Below are 12,911 nucleotides of genomic sequence, written 5' to 3'. Positions count from 1 at the left end.
CACACAGGTCTCTAAGGCAGAAGCCAAAGGTTTGACAGCTATCCCTGCAGACAGGGTAGATGCAGGGAAGATGTTCCCAATGGTGGGTGTGTCCAGAACCAGGGGGTCACAGCCTGAGGATTCAGGGTTAACCATTTCGGACAGAGATAAGGATACTTTTCTTCACCCAAAGAGTGGTGAGCCTGTGGAATCCATTACCACAGGAAGTAGTTGTTGCTAAAGTGTTCAATATATTCAAGAGGCGGCTGAATATAGCACTTGGGGTGAATGGGATCAAAGGCTCTGGGGAGAAAGCAGGATTAGGCTATTGAGTTGGATGATCAGCCACGATCGTCATAAATGGTGGAGCAGGCTCGAAGGTCCAAAAGGTCTCCTCCTGCTCCTATCTTCTATGTATCTATGATTCTGAAGCTCCACAAGTTTGTGGAGAAAGAGAAGATCCTGGAATGGGCTAGGGCGAAGCGTAACTGCGAATGGGAGGGGAACAAGGTCCGAATATACCAGGACATTGGAGCTGAACTGGCAAAACGGTGTGTGAGGTTCAGCACATTGCTTCACAGCTCCAGGATCCCAGGTTCGATGCCGGGCTGGGTCACTGTCTGCGTGGAGTTTGCACGTTCTCCCCGTATGTGCGTGGGTTTCCTCCAGGTGCTCTGGTTTCCTCCCACAGTCCAAAGATGTGTAGGTTAGGTGCATTAGCCATGATAAATTGCCCTTAGTGTCCAAAATTGCCCTTAGTGTTGGGTGGGGTTACTGGGTTATGGGGATAGGGTGGAGGTGTTGACCTTGGGTAGGGTGCTCTTTCCAAGAGCCGGTGCAGACTCGATGGGCCGAATGGCCTCCTTCTGCACTGTAAATTCTATTTAGGGCCAAGGCGGTGCTGTATCGATGGCAGATCAGGTTTGGGATGCTCTAGCCGGCAAAACTATGGGTGACTTATGAAGGCCAGGAGTATTATTGTGAGACTCCAGAAGCGGCCAATGACATGGGGCGGCATAAACTGGGGACGAACTGAACAATCTTGGGAGACGGAGATGCTGGCACTTTGGAAAAATGGAGAATACAGGTAGAGTGGGGGTTGGAGGGGTTTCTTTTCCTCCGATGCGGAGGGGTTTTCTTCTGGGGTTGATGATGCACTATCAATTACGACGAGACGAGGTTAGAGAGTAATCGAGGCTTTATTAAGCAGAGATGTGTTGCCTCCTGCAGCTGCTGCAGAAATGCGGCAGCTCGGTGAGCACACACATTTATACTCCGCCTACTGGGTGGAGCCAGCAGGTAGGGATCTACCCCTGTACCTGTAGTACAGGAGCCTTACCGTATTACCTCTAATACACATATTATACAAACAGTAGTGACTACCACATTCACCCCCTGTTAAAAAAGAGTCCAGCGGGGGTGATGGAAAACTATTTACATGGTATGTGAGTATTTTTAAAGTGTACAGTTTGGTGGAAGTTCACAAATTTAGCCGGTCGGGTGCCTTGACCCTCCGTTGTGAGCGCTGCAGTCCCGGTGGCGATGCAGGCGCCGGCCTGGTCGCCGGTGACTCCGGGAGCATGTAGTCCTCATCTTCATCCCCGGATGGAACCAATGGAAGGATGGATCGTCCTGGGGCGGGGGCTGTAGTGAGGTGCGCTGGGGGGAGGATGGGTGGCGCTGGGGCAATTGGAGGGGGGGGGGGGGGAACCAGCTGGTGCCAGGTCCCTAAGGGAGACTGTGTCCTGGCGGCCGTTGGGGTACGCCGCGTAGGCATACTGCGGGTTTGCATGGAGTAGCTGTACCCTCTCGACCAATGGGTCCGCCTTGTGGAGCCGCACGTGCTTGCGGAGGAGAACGGGTCCCGGAGCTGCCAGCCACGTTGGGAGCGAAACCCCGGAGGTGGACTTCCTAGGGAAGCCAAGGAGACGTTCATGGGGGTTTAATTAGTCGCAATGCAAAGTAGCGATCGGATGGAGTTGAGGGCGTCGGGGAGGACTTCCTGCCAGCGGGAGACCAGGAGATTTTTAGACCATAGGGCAAGCAGGACGGCCTTCAAGACCATCCCGTTCTCCCTCTCCACCTGCCCGTTTCCCCGGGGGTTGTAGCTGGTCGTCCTGCTCGAGGCAATGCCCTTGCTGAGCAGGAACTTGCGCAGCTCATCACTCATAAAGGAAGATCCCCGGTCGCTGTGGATGTAAGCGGGGAAACCAAACAGGGTGACGATGCTATTGAGGGTTTTGACGACGGTGGCAGACGTCATATCGGGGCATGGAATGGTGAAGGGGAATCTGGAGTATTCATCGACCACATTCAGGAAGTACGTGTTTCGGTCGGAGGAGGGGAGGGGCTGTTTGAAATCCATGCTGAGGCGTTCAAAGGGACGGGAGGCCTTCACCAGGTGCGCTCGGTCTGGCCGGTAGAAGTGCGGTTTGCACTCCGCGCAGACCTGGCAGTCTTTGGTGACCGTCCTGACTTCCGCAATGGAGTAGGGCAGGTTGCGGGCCTTTATGAAGTGAAAGAGCCGGGTGACCCCTGGGTGACAGAGACCATTGTGTAGGGCCCGGAGTCGGTCCACCTGTGCGCTGGCACATGTACCTCGGGATAGGGCATCGGGGGGCTCATTGAGCTTACCGGGACGATACAAAATCTCGTAATTGTAGGTGGAGAGCTCAATCCTCCACCTCAAGATTTTATCATTTTTGATCTTGCCCCGCTGTGTATTATTAAACATGAAGGCAACCGACCATTGCTCAGTGAGGAGAGTGAATCTCCTGCCAGGTAATGCCTCCAATGCCGCACAGCTTCTACGATGGCTTGGGCCTCCTTTTCGGCAGTGGAGTGCCGAATTTCGGAGGCATGGAGGGTGCGGGAAAAGAATGCCATGGGTCTGCCTGCCTGGTTGAGGGTGGCGGCCAGAGCGACGTCTGATGCATTGCTCTCGACTTGAAAGGGGAGGGTCTTGTCGACCGCATGCATCGCGGCCTTGGCGATGTCGGCCTTGATACGGTTGAAGGCCTGGTGAGCCTCGGCCGTCAGGGGGAAAACTGTGGAGTGGATGAGTGGGTGGGCCTTGTCCGCATAGTTAGGGACCCACTGGGCATAATATGAGAAGAATCCCAGGCATCGTTTGAGGGCCTTGGGGCAATAGGGGAGGGGGAGATCCATGAGGGGGTGCATTCAATCGGGGTCGGGCCCTAGAACTCCATTTTGCACAACATAGCCAAGGATGGCTATGCAGTTGGTCCTGAACACGCACTTCTCCTTGTTATACGTGAGGTTCAGGAGTTTGGCGGTGTGGAGAAATTTGAAACGGTTAGCGTCGTGGTCCTGCTGGTCATGGCCGCAAATGGTGACGTTATCTTGGTACGGGAAGGTGGCCCGCAGTCCGTACCGGTCAACCATTCGGTCCATCTCCCGTTGGAAGACCGAGAGTGATACCGAAGGGAACCCTAAGGAAGTGGTAAAGGTGGCCGTCTGCTTCGAACGCAGTGTATTGGCGGTCCGCCTTGCAGGTGGGGAGCTGGTGGTAGGCAGATTTCAGGTCCACTGTAAAGAAGACCCGGTACTGTGCAATCTGATTGACCATATCAGATATGCGTGGGGGGGGTACGCGTCGAGCTGTGTGTCCCGATTGATGGTCCGACTGTAGTCAATGACCATTCTGTGTTTCTCCCCAGTCTTTACAACTACCACTTGGGCTCTCCAGGGGCTGTTGCTGGCCTCAATGATACCTTCCCGCAGTAGCCGCTGGATCTCCGACTTGATGAAGGTCCTGTCCTGGGCACTGCACCGTCTGCTCCTGGTGGCGACGGGCTTGCAATCAGGGGTGAGGTTTGCAAACAGGGAGGGTGGGTCGACCTTAAGGGTCATGAGGCTGCATACGGTGAGGGGTGGTAGGGGTCCGCCGAATTTTAGAGTTAGACTTTGGAGGTTGTACTGGAAGTCCAGGCTGAGTAGCAAGGCAGCGCAGAGGTTGGGGAGGACGTAGAACCGGAAGTTGCTGAACTCTACGCCCTGGACGGTGAAGGTGGCGATGCAGTACCCCCGGATCTCCACGGAGTGGGATCCGGAGGTCAGGGAGAATCTTTGGGTAACGGGGTGTACCGTGAGGGAGCAGCGCCTTACCATAGATAAGGTGGATAAAGCTCTCCGTGCTCCCGGAGTCAAGAAGGCAAGGTGTCTTGTGGCCATCGACTTTCACCGTCGTTGTCGCGGTTGCGAGGTTGTGCGGCCGGGACTGGTCGAGCGTGATGGAGGCGAGCTGCGGCTGGTGTTGATGGGCCCTGGGCTGGTCGGCGGTGGTTGCTGGCGACGAGCGGCCAGATGAGGTGCCCGACGAGGGGTCCTGAGGCGCCGTCCAAAATGGCGGCGAAGATGGCAGCGCCCACATGGCGGGCAGCCTTAAACATGGCGGCGCCCACGGACCGCACGAGGTCTGATGGGGGAAGATGGTGGCGCCCACGGGCCACACATGTTCTGGTGAGGGGAAGATGGCGGCGCCCACGGGCCACACGTGGGCTGCGGGGACGAAAATGGCGGCGCCCACGGGTCGCATGTGGGGGGTGCAGGAACAATGGGCCTGGATACAGCGGCGACCGCCCGGGCCTGGCACACCACAGCGAAATGTCCCTTCTTCCCGCAGGCCTTGCAGATTGCGCTCCACGCCGGGCAGCGCTGCCGGGGGTGCTTTGTCTGCCCGCAGAAATAGCACTTGGGGCCCCCCGGGGTTGGCTGGCTGCTGCGTGGCACAGGCTTGGGGTTGGCTGGGGGCGGTCACTGGTGGGGCCCATGATGTCCATGAGGGGGGCGCATGTGGTCGGGGGCGTACGATTGTACATTACGGGTGGCTGCCATTAGTGAGGTCGCGCGTTGTTCAGTCGTCGCAAGGTCTTCTAAAAGGCGCTGGCAGATGTAAGCCGACCCCATGCCCGTAACAAAAGCGTCCCTGATTAAGAGTTCAGTATGTTCAACAGCCGAGACTGCCTGGCAATCACAGTTCCTCGTCAGGATAGGCAGGGCACGGCAGAAATCGTCCAATGACTCACCGGGGAGTTGTTGCCGCGTAGACAGGAGGTGCCTGGCGTAGAGTTTGTTGATCGGCCGGATGTAGTTCCCTTTCAGAAGTGCCATGGCCTCAGTGTAGTTGAGCGCATCCCGGATAAGGGGAAAAATATCGGAGCTCACCCGTGAGGACAGGATCTGGAGTTTCTGTGCTTCTGAGGGTTGTTCTGGCGCTGATCCGATGTCGCCTTCAAAGCAAGCTAGCCAATGGTCGAAGGCCGACGTGGCATTGTCTGCTTGAGGGTGCAGCAGTAGGTGATCAGGTTTGATGCATAGTTCCATCGCTGTAAAATCTCGGCTTAATAAAGTGATGCACTATCAATTACGACGAGATGAGAGTAGAGTGTAATTGAGGCTTTATTAAGCAGAGATGTGTTGCCTCCTGCAGCTGCTGCCGAAATGGCTGCAGCTCGGTGAGCACACACATTTATACTCCATCTACTGGGTGGAGCCAGCAGGCAGGGATCTACCACTGTACCTGTAGTACAGGAGCCTTACCGTATTACATCTCATATACATATTATACAAACAGTGGTGACTACCACAGTTGACAAAGCATAGCAGGGGTGAAAAGTTTGTAAGGGGACAGCTGTCCACCCCCCCCCCCCCCCCACCCCACTCATCCTCCTGCTGGTGTTTTTTCTTTTTATTTGTTTTTGGGGGAAGGTGACCTGTGGTTCAAGATGAGTCTTTGTTCGCATAGGGGAGCCTTCTTCACAGAACAAAGAGGTGAGAGTGGAGGAGGGGGGGGGGGGGGGTCAGTTGGAAGAGCTTTTGCGTCGGAGTTGCCACGCTGGCAGGCAATGCTGGTGAATGGAAGTGAGGTGGGGGAGAAGGCCGAGAGAAGTGGCCATGGGGGGGGGGGGGGGGGGCGAGGGGGCCAGGGAGGGAGATGCGACAAGTCGAGGTTAGAGAAGGAACATGGTCGGGGCTGGAGAAAGGGGCCATCTTGGATGAGCCAGGTACAGGGTGAAATTAACAGGGGTAGATCCAAAAGGGGAGGATGGCGGATGGTAGAGGGGAATGGAGGCGTAAGCCCCCGATACGGCTGATAACATGGAACGTGCAAGGGCTCAATGTACCTGTGAAAAGATCTCGGGTCTTTGCGCACCCAAGGAGTTTCAAAGCGGAGATGGTCTTTCTGCAGGACACGCACCTCCGTCTGAAGGATCAGGTCAGGCTAAGAAAGGAATGGGTGGGACAAGTTTTCCATTCCAGGTTTGATTCGAAGCCGCGGAGGGTGGCAATTTTGATGAGCAAGAAAATGGGGTTTGTGAGCATGAAGGAAGTGAGGGACTCGGGTGGGAGATATGTGATGGTGAGTGGGGTATTAGAGGGGACGCTGGTGGCACTGAATTGGGACAATGTCGTTTTCTTTTTATTTAGAGTACCCAATTGTTTTTTTCCCCAATTAAGGGCCAATTTAGTTTGGCCAATTCATCTACCTGCACATCTATGGGTTGTGGGGGTAAGACCCAAGCAGACATGAGGAGAACAGTGACCAGGGCCAGGATCGAACCCAGGTCCTCAGCACCCTAGGTAGCAATGCTAACCACTGCGCCACCGTGTTGCCTTAACGATGTAGGTTTTATGAGAGGGTTGTTGGCAGCAATCCCGGACTTGGCCTCCCACCAGTTGATTATGGAAGGAGATTTTAATTGTGTCCTAGAGCCGAGGGTCGATAGGTCGAGCCCTAGGTCAATGGGTAGGATACGAATGGAAACGTTTATGGAAAAGATGGGTATTGTTGCTCTTTCTAGCTTTAGTCTATTTGCTCTGTTTAGGTCACCTTTGCTCATGAGTCGCCAGGTATCTTTATGATACCGCCACGTGGTTCAAGTTCAGGTTATGATTAATAATACAGCACACCGCTTAGTAAGGATTAAAACAACGGTCATTTATTATATACAACAAGCAATATTAATACCCTAATACTACTTTCTATATAATAAACCTATCACTGCTGGCCAATACTTAACTTAGGAAGAGCCCACCAGGTCAGGGAAACGAATGGCTTGTCCAATCAAATCTGGCCCGCGGGATTCAAAAGGCTGCTACAGGTCGGTGGCTAGGTGTCTCTACCGGATAGTGTTCGCTGGATTCAAACTTACTATACCGGTGGCTGGTCTTGCGAAGGTCTCGAGCAGGCGAAGATGAGAGAGAGAGAGATCTGAACTTGGACCTTTACTTTTATAGGGCCCAGGGGCTTCCCGCCTCCCGGGGCGGCCCTTGACCCAGAGTCCCAAGTGATTGGATTCTGTCCCCAGTCTCTGGGGTCGATGTGTCCAATGGTGAGGCGATTCCTTGATCGGGGGGTGGTCGCTCACCTGTCTTTGTTTCGGCCACTGCAGGCACCGACAGGTCTGGCCCGGTATTCAATTGCTAATCTGTTGCAATTGTTCCCGGGGATAGCCGATTTAACTGTGGATGTCTGAGTAGATTAGGTGTAAACAGTCCTGAATGCAACTGCGGATACCTGGGCTGAAGGGCTGTTGATAGCCCTGAGTATCGATCTGGGCTACGTTCCCAGAGCTGAATATGCGAACCTGTCTGCAGCTGCCTGCTTGTGTCTTCTTGGCTGCTTTTCCCAGCAGTCTTTCGGGTTAGCCATTTTAAACTGGGTTTTGGCCAGATTAATCGGAACGCAGCCATTTTACATGGTTACATTATGGTGGACCTATAGCGCTTCAAGAACCCAGGGGGAAGGAAGTTCTCCTTTTTCTCACATGTTTGCAGAGTGTATTCAAGAATCAACTTTTTTGTGGTGAGCTGGGAGGTTTTGATTGGGGTGGAGGGGGCAGAGTACACGGGGATAATAATCTCGGACCACGCACCCCATTGGCTGGAGGTTCGGCTTAGATCGGGAATGGGAGCAGAGGTCGGGATGGAGGCTCGATTCGGGGTTGTTGGCAGATAGAGGGTTTTGTGATAAAGTGCGGGATGTGATTAAAGATTATGTAAGATTGAACTAAAACGGGGAGATTTCCGCGGCCACATTTTGTAAAGCACTAAGAACGGTGGTCAAGGCACATGCGGATAGGGAAAGGAGGGAGGAATATGAATGGCTAATGAACGAGATAGTTGAGATAGAGGTAAATAAGGAGCTTGTGGTCATGATCCTGACTTGTGGTCATGATCCTATCGAGAGCTCATGTACCGGAGATAGTGGTGTCCATGAATGCGGAGAAGGCATTTGACCAGGTAGAGTGGCGGTACCTGTTTGAGGTCATGGGAAGACTCGGGTTGGAGCCGAAGTTTGTGGCATGGGTGCACCTGTTATACGTGGCACTAAAGGACCAATGACATGGGCTCACAAAACTTTGAACTGCACAGGGGAACATAAGAACATAAGAACATAAGAACTAGGAGCAGGAGTAGGCCATCTGGCCCCTCGAGCCTGCTCCACCATTCAATGAGATCATGGCTGATCTTTTGTGGACTCAGCTCCACTTTCCGGCCCGAACACCATAACCCTTAATCCCTTTATTCTTCAAAAAACTATCTATCTTTATCTTAAAAACATTTAATGAAGGAGCCTCTACTGCTTCACTGGGCAAGGCAGGGGTACCCGCTGTCGTCACTGTTGTTTGCGCTGGTCATAGAGCCCCTAGCAATGGCTCTTAGGGGGTCGACAGAGCAGTAAGGGATTACGAGGGGACGAAGGGATATACGCTATATGTAGACGACCTACTATTGTATGTTTCGGACCCACTGGAGATCATGGAGGGAATCTTGGGGAAGTTGGGGAAGTTTGGGCCCTTCTCGGGATATGAGCTAAATGTAGGGAAAAGTGAACAAGTTGGTTCGGTGAGCCAATCCAGGGGGGTTGCCATTTAAGATAGCCAGAGACAGGTTTAGATACCTGGGAATTCAGGTAACGAGGGAATGGGTGATGCTACATAAATGGAATCCAACAAAGCTGGTGGAGGATGTTAGGGAGGATCTGAAGAGGTGGAACATATTGCACCTGACTCTGGCAGGGAGGGTCCAAGTGGTGAAGATAAAAATCCTGCCCAGGTTCCTGTTCATATTCCAGACACTTCCAATCTTTGCACCGAAGGCCTTCTTTTGAAAACTGTATATGATTATCTTAGACTTTGTATGGGCAGAGAAGGTGCCAAGGGTCAAGAAGACCCTGTTACAGAGACAGAGGCAGATGGGAGGGTTGGTATTGCCGAACCTGCTACACTATTACTGGGCGGCCAACGTGGAGAAGGTGAGACGGTGGTGGGAAGGAGAGGGGGCAGAATGGGTTAGGATGAAGGAAGAATCCTGTAGTAGATCCAGCTTGAGGCCTATGGTGACGTCGGCATTGCCAATGGCGCCAAGGAAATACGCGAGAGCCCAGTGGTGCAGTCCACAGTAAAGTTCTGGAACCAGCTGAGGCGGCATTTTAGGATAGAAGGGATGTTGGTGCTGGCGCCGCTGTGCGAAAAGCACGGTTTTGAGCCGAGGGGAATAGACGGTATGTATTGGAAGTGGAAATGAAGTGGGGCTGGTTAAGGTCAGGGATCTGTACCTGGAAGAAGGATTTGCCAGTATAGTGGAACTGAAGGAGAGGGTAGAGCTCCCGAGAGGAAGTGAGTTTAGGTACCTGCAGGTAAGGATTGGATTTGGATTTTGTTTATTGTCACGTGTATCAAGGTACAATGAAAAGTATTTTTCTGTGAGCAGCTCAACAGACCATTAAGTACATGAAAAGAAAAGGAAAAGAAAATACATAGTAGGGCAACATAAGGTACACAATGTAACTACATAACACCGATATCGGGTGAAGAATACAGGGACATAGTGGTTTAAACATTTTTTAGAGTACCCAATTCCCAATAGGGCTGGTTTCGCACAGGGCTAAATCGCTGGCTTTTAAAGCAGACCAAGGCAGGCCAGCAGCACGGTTCATTTCCAGCCTCCCCAAACAGGCGCCAGAATGTGGCGACTAGGGGCTTTTCACAGTAACTTCATTTGAAGCCTACTTGTGACAATAAACGATTTTCATTTTCATTTAATTCAATTCATTTTTTTCCAATTAAGGGGTGTGTTCAATCCATCTACCGTGCACATCTTTTGGGTTATGGGGGCGAAACCTACGCAAACACGGGGAGAATGTGCAAACTCCACACAGACAGTGACCCAGAGCCGGGATCGAACCTGAGACCTCGGCACCGTGAGACTGCAGTGCTACCACTGCGCCACCGTGCTGCCCTACAGGGGTGCAGTGTTAACGAGGTCAGTCCATAGAGAGTCGTTTAGGAGTCTGGTAACAGCGGGGAAGAAGCTGTTTTTGAGTCTGTTCGTGCGTGTTCTCAGACTTTTGTATCTCCTGCCCGATGGAAGATGTTGGAAGAGTGAGTAAGCCGGGTGGGAGGGGTCTTTGATTATGCTACCCGCTTTCCCCAGGCAGCGGAAGGTGTAGATGGAGTCAATGGATGGGAGGCAGGTTCGTGTGATGGACTGGGCGGTGTTCATGACTCTCTGAAGTTTCTTGCGGTCTTGGGCCGAGCAGTTGCCATACCAGGCTGTGGTGCAGCCAGATAGGATGCTTTTTATGGTGCATCTGTAAAAGTTGGTAAGAGTTAATGTGGACATCCCAAATTTCCTTAGTTTCCTGAGGAAGTATAGGCACTGTTGTGCTTTCTTGGTGGTAGCGTCGACGTGGGTGGACCAGGACAGATTTTTGGAGATGTGTATCCCTAGGAATTTGAAACCGCAACCATCTCCACCTCATCCCCATTGATGCTGACAAGGGTGTGTACAGTACTTGGACTTTGCGCTGAAGGTTTGGAAAGAGTTCCCCAGGTTGCCAAGGTACACCCTGTTGGATGTGGAAGGGGAGGGCAGGATCAGTAACATATATGGGTGGCTAGAAGAGCAGGGGGGTGAGCAGGTGATGAAGATTAAAGAGAAGTGGGAAGCGGGATCTGGGAGGGGAGATAAACTGGGGAGTATGGAGTGAGGCGCTACAAAGGGTAAATGTGACCTGCTTGGGTGCAAGGATGAGCCTGATGCAGTGCAAGGTTGTGCACAGGGTACATATGACTTGGGCAAGAATAAATGGGTTCTTACAGCGAGTGACAGACGCGAGTGAGAAGTGTGGGTGGGGACCAGCGAATCACGTTCTGGGGCTAGGAAAAGTTGGAGAGATTTTGGGCGTGAGTGTTTGCGGCGCTAACAAGAATAGTGGGGGAGGAGGTTGAGCCGGGCCCTTTGGTGGCGATATTCGGGATATCGGAGAAGCCGGAGCTGAGGGGAGGAGGGCTGATGTGGTGGCCTTCGCCTCTCTGACTGCCCAGCGAATAATTCTGAGTGGCGGTCGACGGAGGGCTTTGAGGCAAGGTGGGGGATGTTCGTGGCCGCGTTTAAGGAGCTGTTCATCGTTGGGGCGGGGGGGGGGGGGGGGGGGGGGGGTGAAAAAGGGAAGAAATTGTACAAACTGTATATAGCTGTAACTGTGTTGGGGAGTTTGTTTGCCCCAAATTGTTTATGTTTTGTAACCTTTTCTATAAGTTTAGAATACAATACATTTTTTAAAAAGCTTTAGACTTGGATATTGCAGGAAAATAACCTGTTAAAAATGGAGCAGAGGACACAGAGCTGTGGGTTAAACAGAAAGCGCTGGAAATACTCAGCAGACCTGGATCATCTGTGAGGAGAGAAATCGAGTTAACGTTTCAGGTCAAGGCCTTTCCTTCCGTATAAAGCTGTGGGGTGGCATTATAACTGGACCATGTGTGTAAATCCTGTGTAATGAACCAAATGCCCAGTGACTGTTAAAAAAGTACACGTTTATCCCCATATTGACCGGATTAATCGTTAATATGGTTTTGCAAATGAGAAACTGTTTAACGTGATCGTCCAGCTTTCATGTGTTAATCTGTCTTGGGAACTGAACTATTGAAAAGCTTAATTTGTACATAATATCAGAAATGTGTTCAGTAATGGTTAGATTTCCTACATATATTTGCTTTGTTTCCTGGCCTGCACTGTTTTGCAACAGATGTTTCTCAAAAAAGATTGAGCTTGGCAAGCTATTGAATGAACCAAAACATGCGTGCATTAGGTATAATAGGGCTGGTGTTGTAACTCTTATACACACATTACAATTACTGCATGCTTTGTTTGTCCTCAATATTCCCCACGTCTGTCTGGAGATGTGATGTCATATGCCTTGGCCGATTCTAAAACAGGGATTCCATGGTAAATAAAATTGTGCTGGAATAATGATCATATTTCCCTTCTGTATTTTCAGTTGTGGTTGTCCTGGCGTTTGCCATCTGTTGGCTGCCTTTCCACATCGGCCGAAATCTCTTCTCCAACAACTCCAAGACTGGGGGCGTCGATATGTATCTTTTCAGCCAGTATTTCAATGTCGTCTGCATGCTGCTCTTCTATCTCAGCGCCTCAATCAACCCCGTCCTCTACAATGTCATGTCCAGAAAATATAGAGCAGCAGCCCGCAAGTTGTTATTCACTCACCAGGCCCGTCCGTGGTTCTTCTCCAACACCAGGGATGATACGTTAGGCTGCACAGAGACAAGCACGAGTGTCTGAGACAGCCAAAGGAGACAATGGTTAAATATGAAGGATAAATGGAATAAAAGGGAGAAACAGAAACTCTACAAAATGTTACATCTCAAAAAACAGGCGAGGTGCTTTTTTAAGTCCTGTGTAAATGTTTATATTGGACCTTGTTTGACGAAATAGTTTGCTCTATCATATGCAAATTTGCTCTATGCCAATTAAACTGTAGGTTTTCTCACTTTTGAACAATTTCTAATTGGCATAAATTGGATTGCGTTAATCTGTTAGAAGATGTGAAGGGATGTAACTGGTTATATAATCAAAATAGAAAATAAGGTAGTTAATAAAAC

At 51.5% G+C, this 12,911-nt stretch overlaps 1 protein-coding gene across 1 annotated transcript in view; it reads left to right on the top strand.

The window, feature by feature from the left end:
- mlnr (motilin receptor) overlaps positions 1 to 12,591 on the top strand; it is a 33,407-nt gene extending 20,816 nt beyond the window's left edge. The window contains exon 2 of the mRNA XM_072515531.1: positions 12,290 to 12,591. Coding sequence (XP_072371632.1) covers positions 12,290 to 12,591 — 302 coding nt within the window. The remainder of the gene's footprint in view (positions 1 to 12,289) is intronic.
- The last annotated feature ends 320 nt before the right edge of the window (positions 12,592 to 12,911 follow it).

The sequence above is a fragment of the Scyliorhinus torazame genome, chromosome 8 (genome assembly GCF_047496885.1).
Source record: "Scyliorhinus torazame isolate Kashiwa2021f chromosome 8, sScyTor2.1, whole genome shotgun sequence".
Classification (NCBI taxonomy): Eukaryota; Metazoa; Chordata; class Chondrichthyes; order Carcharhiniformes; family Scyliorhinidae; genus Scyliorhinus; species Scyliorhinus torazame.
This window is presented reverse-complemented; position numbering and strand designations above follow the sequence as displayed.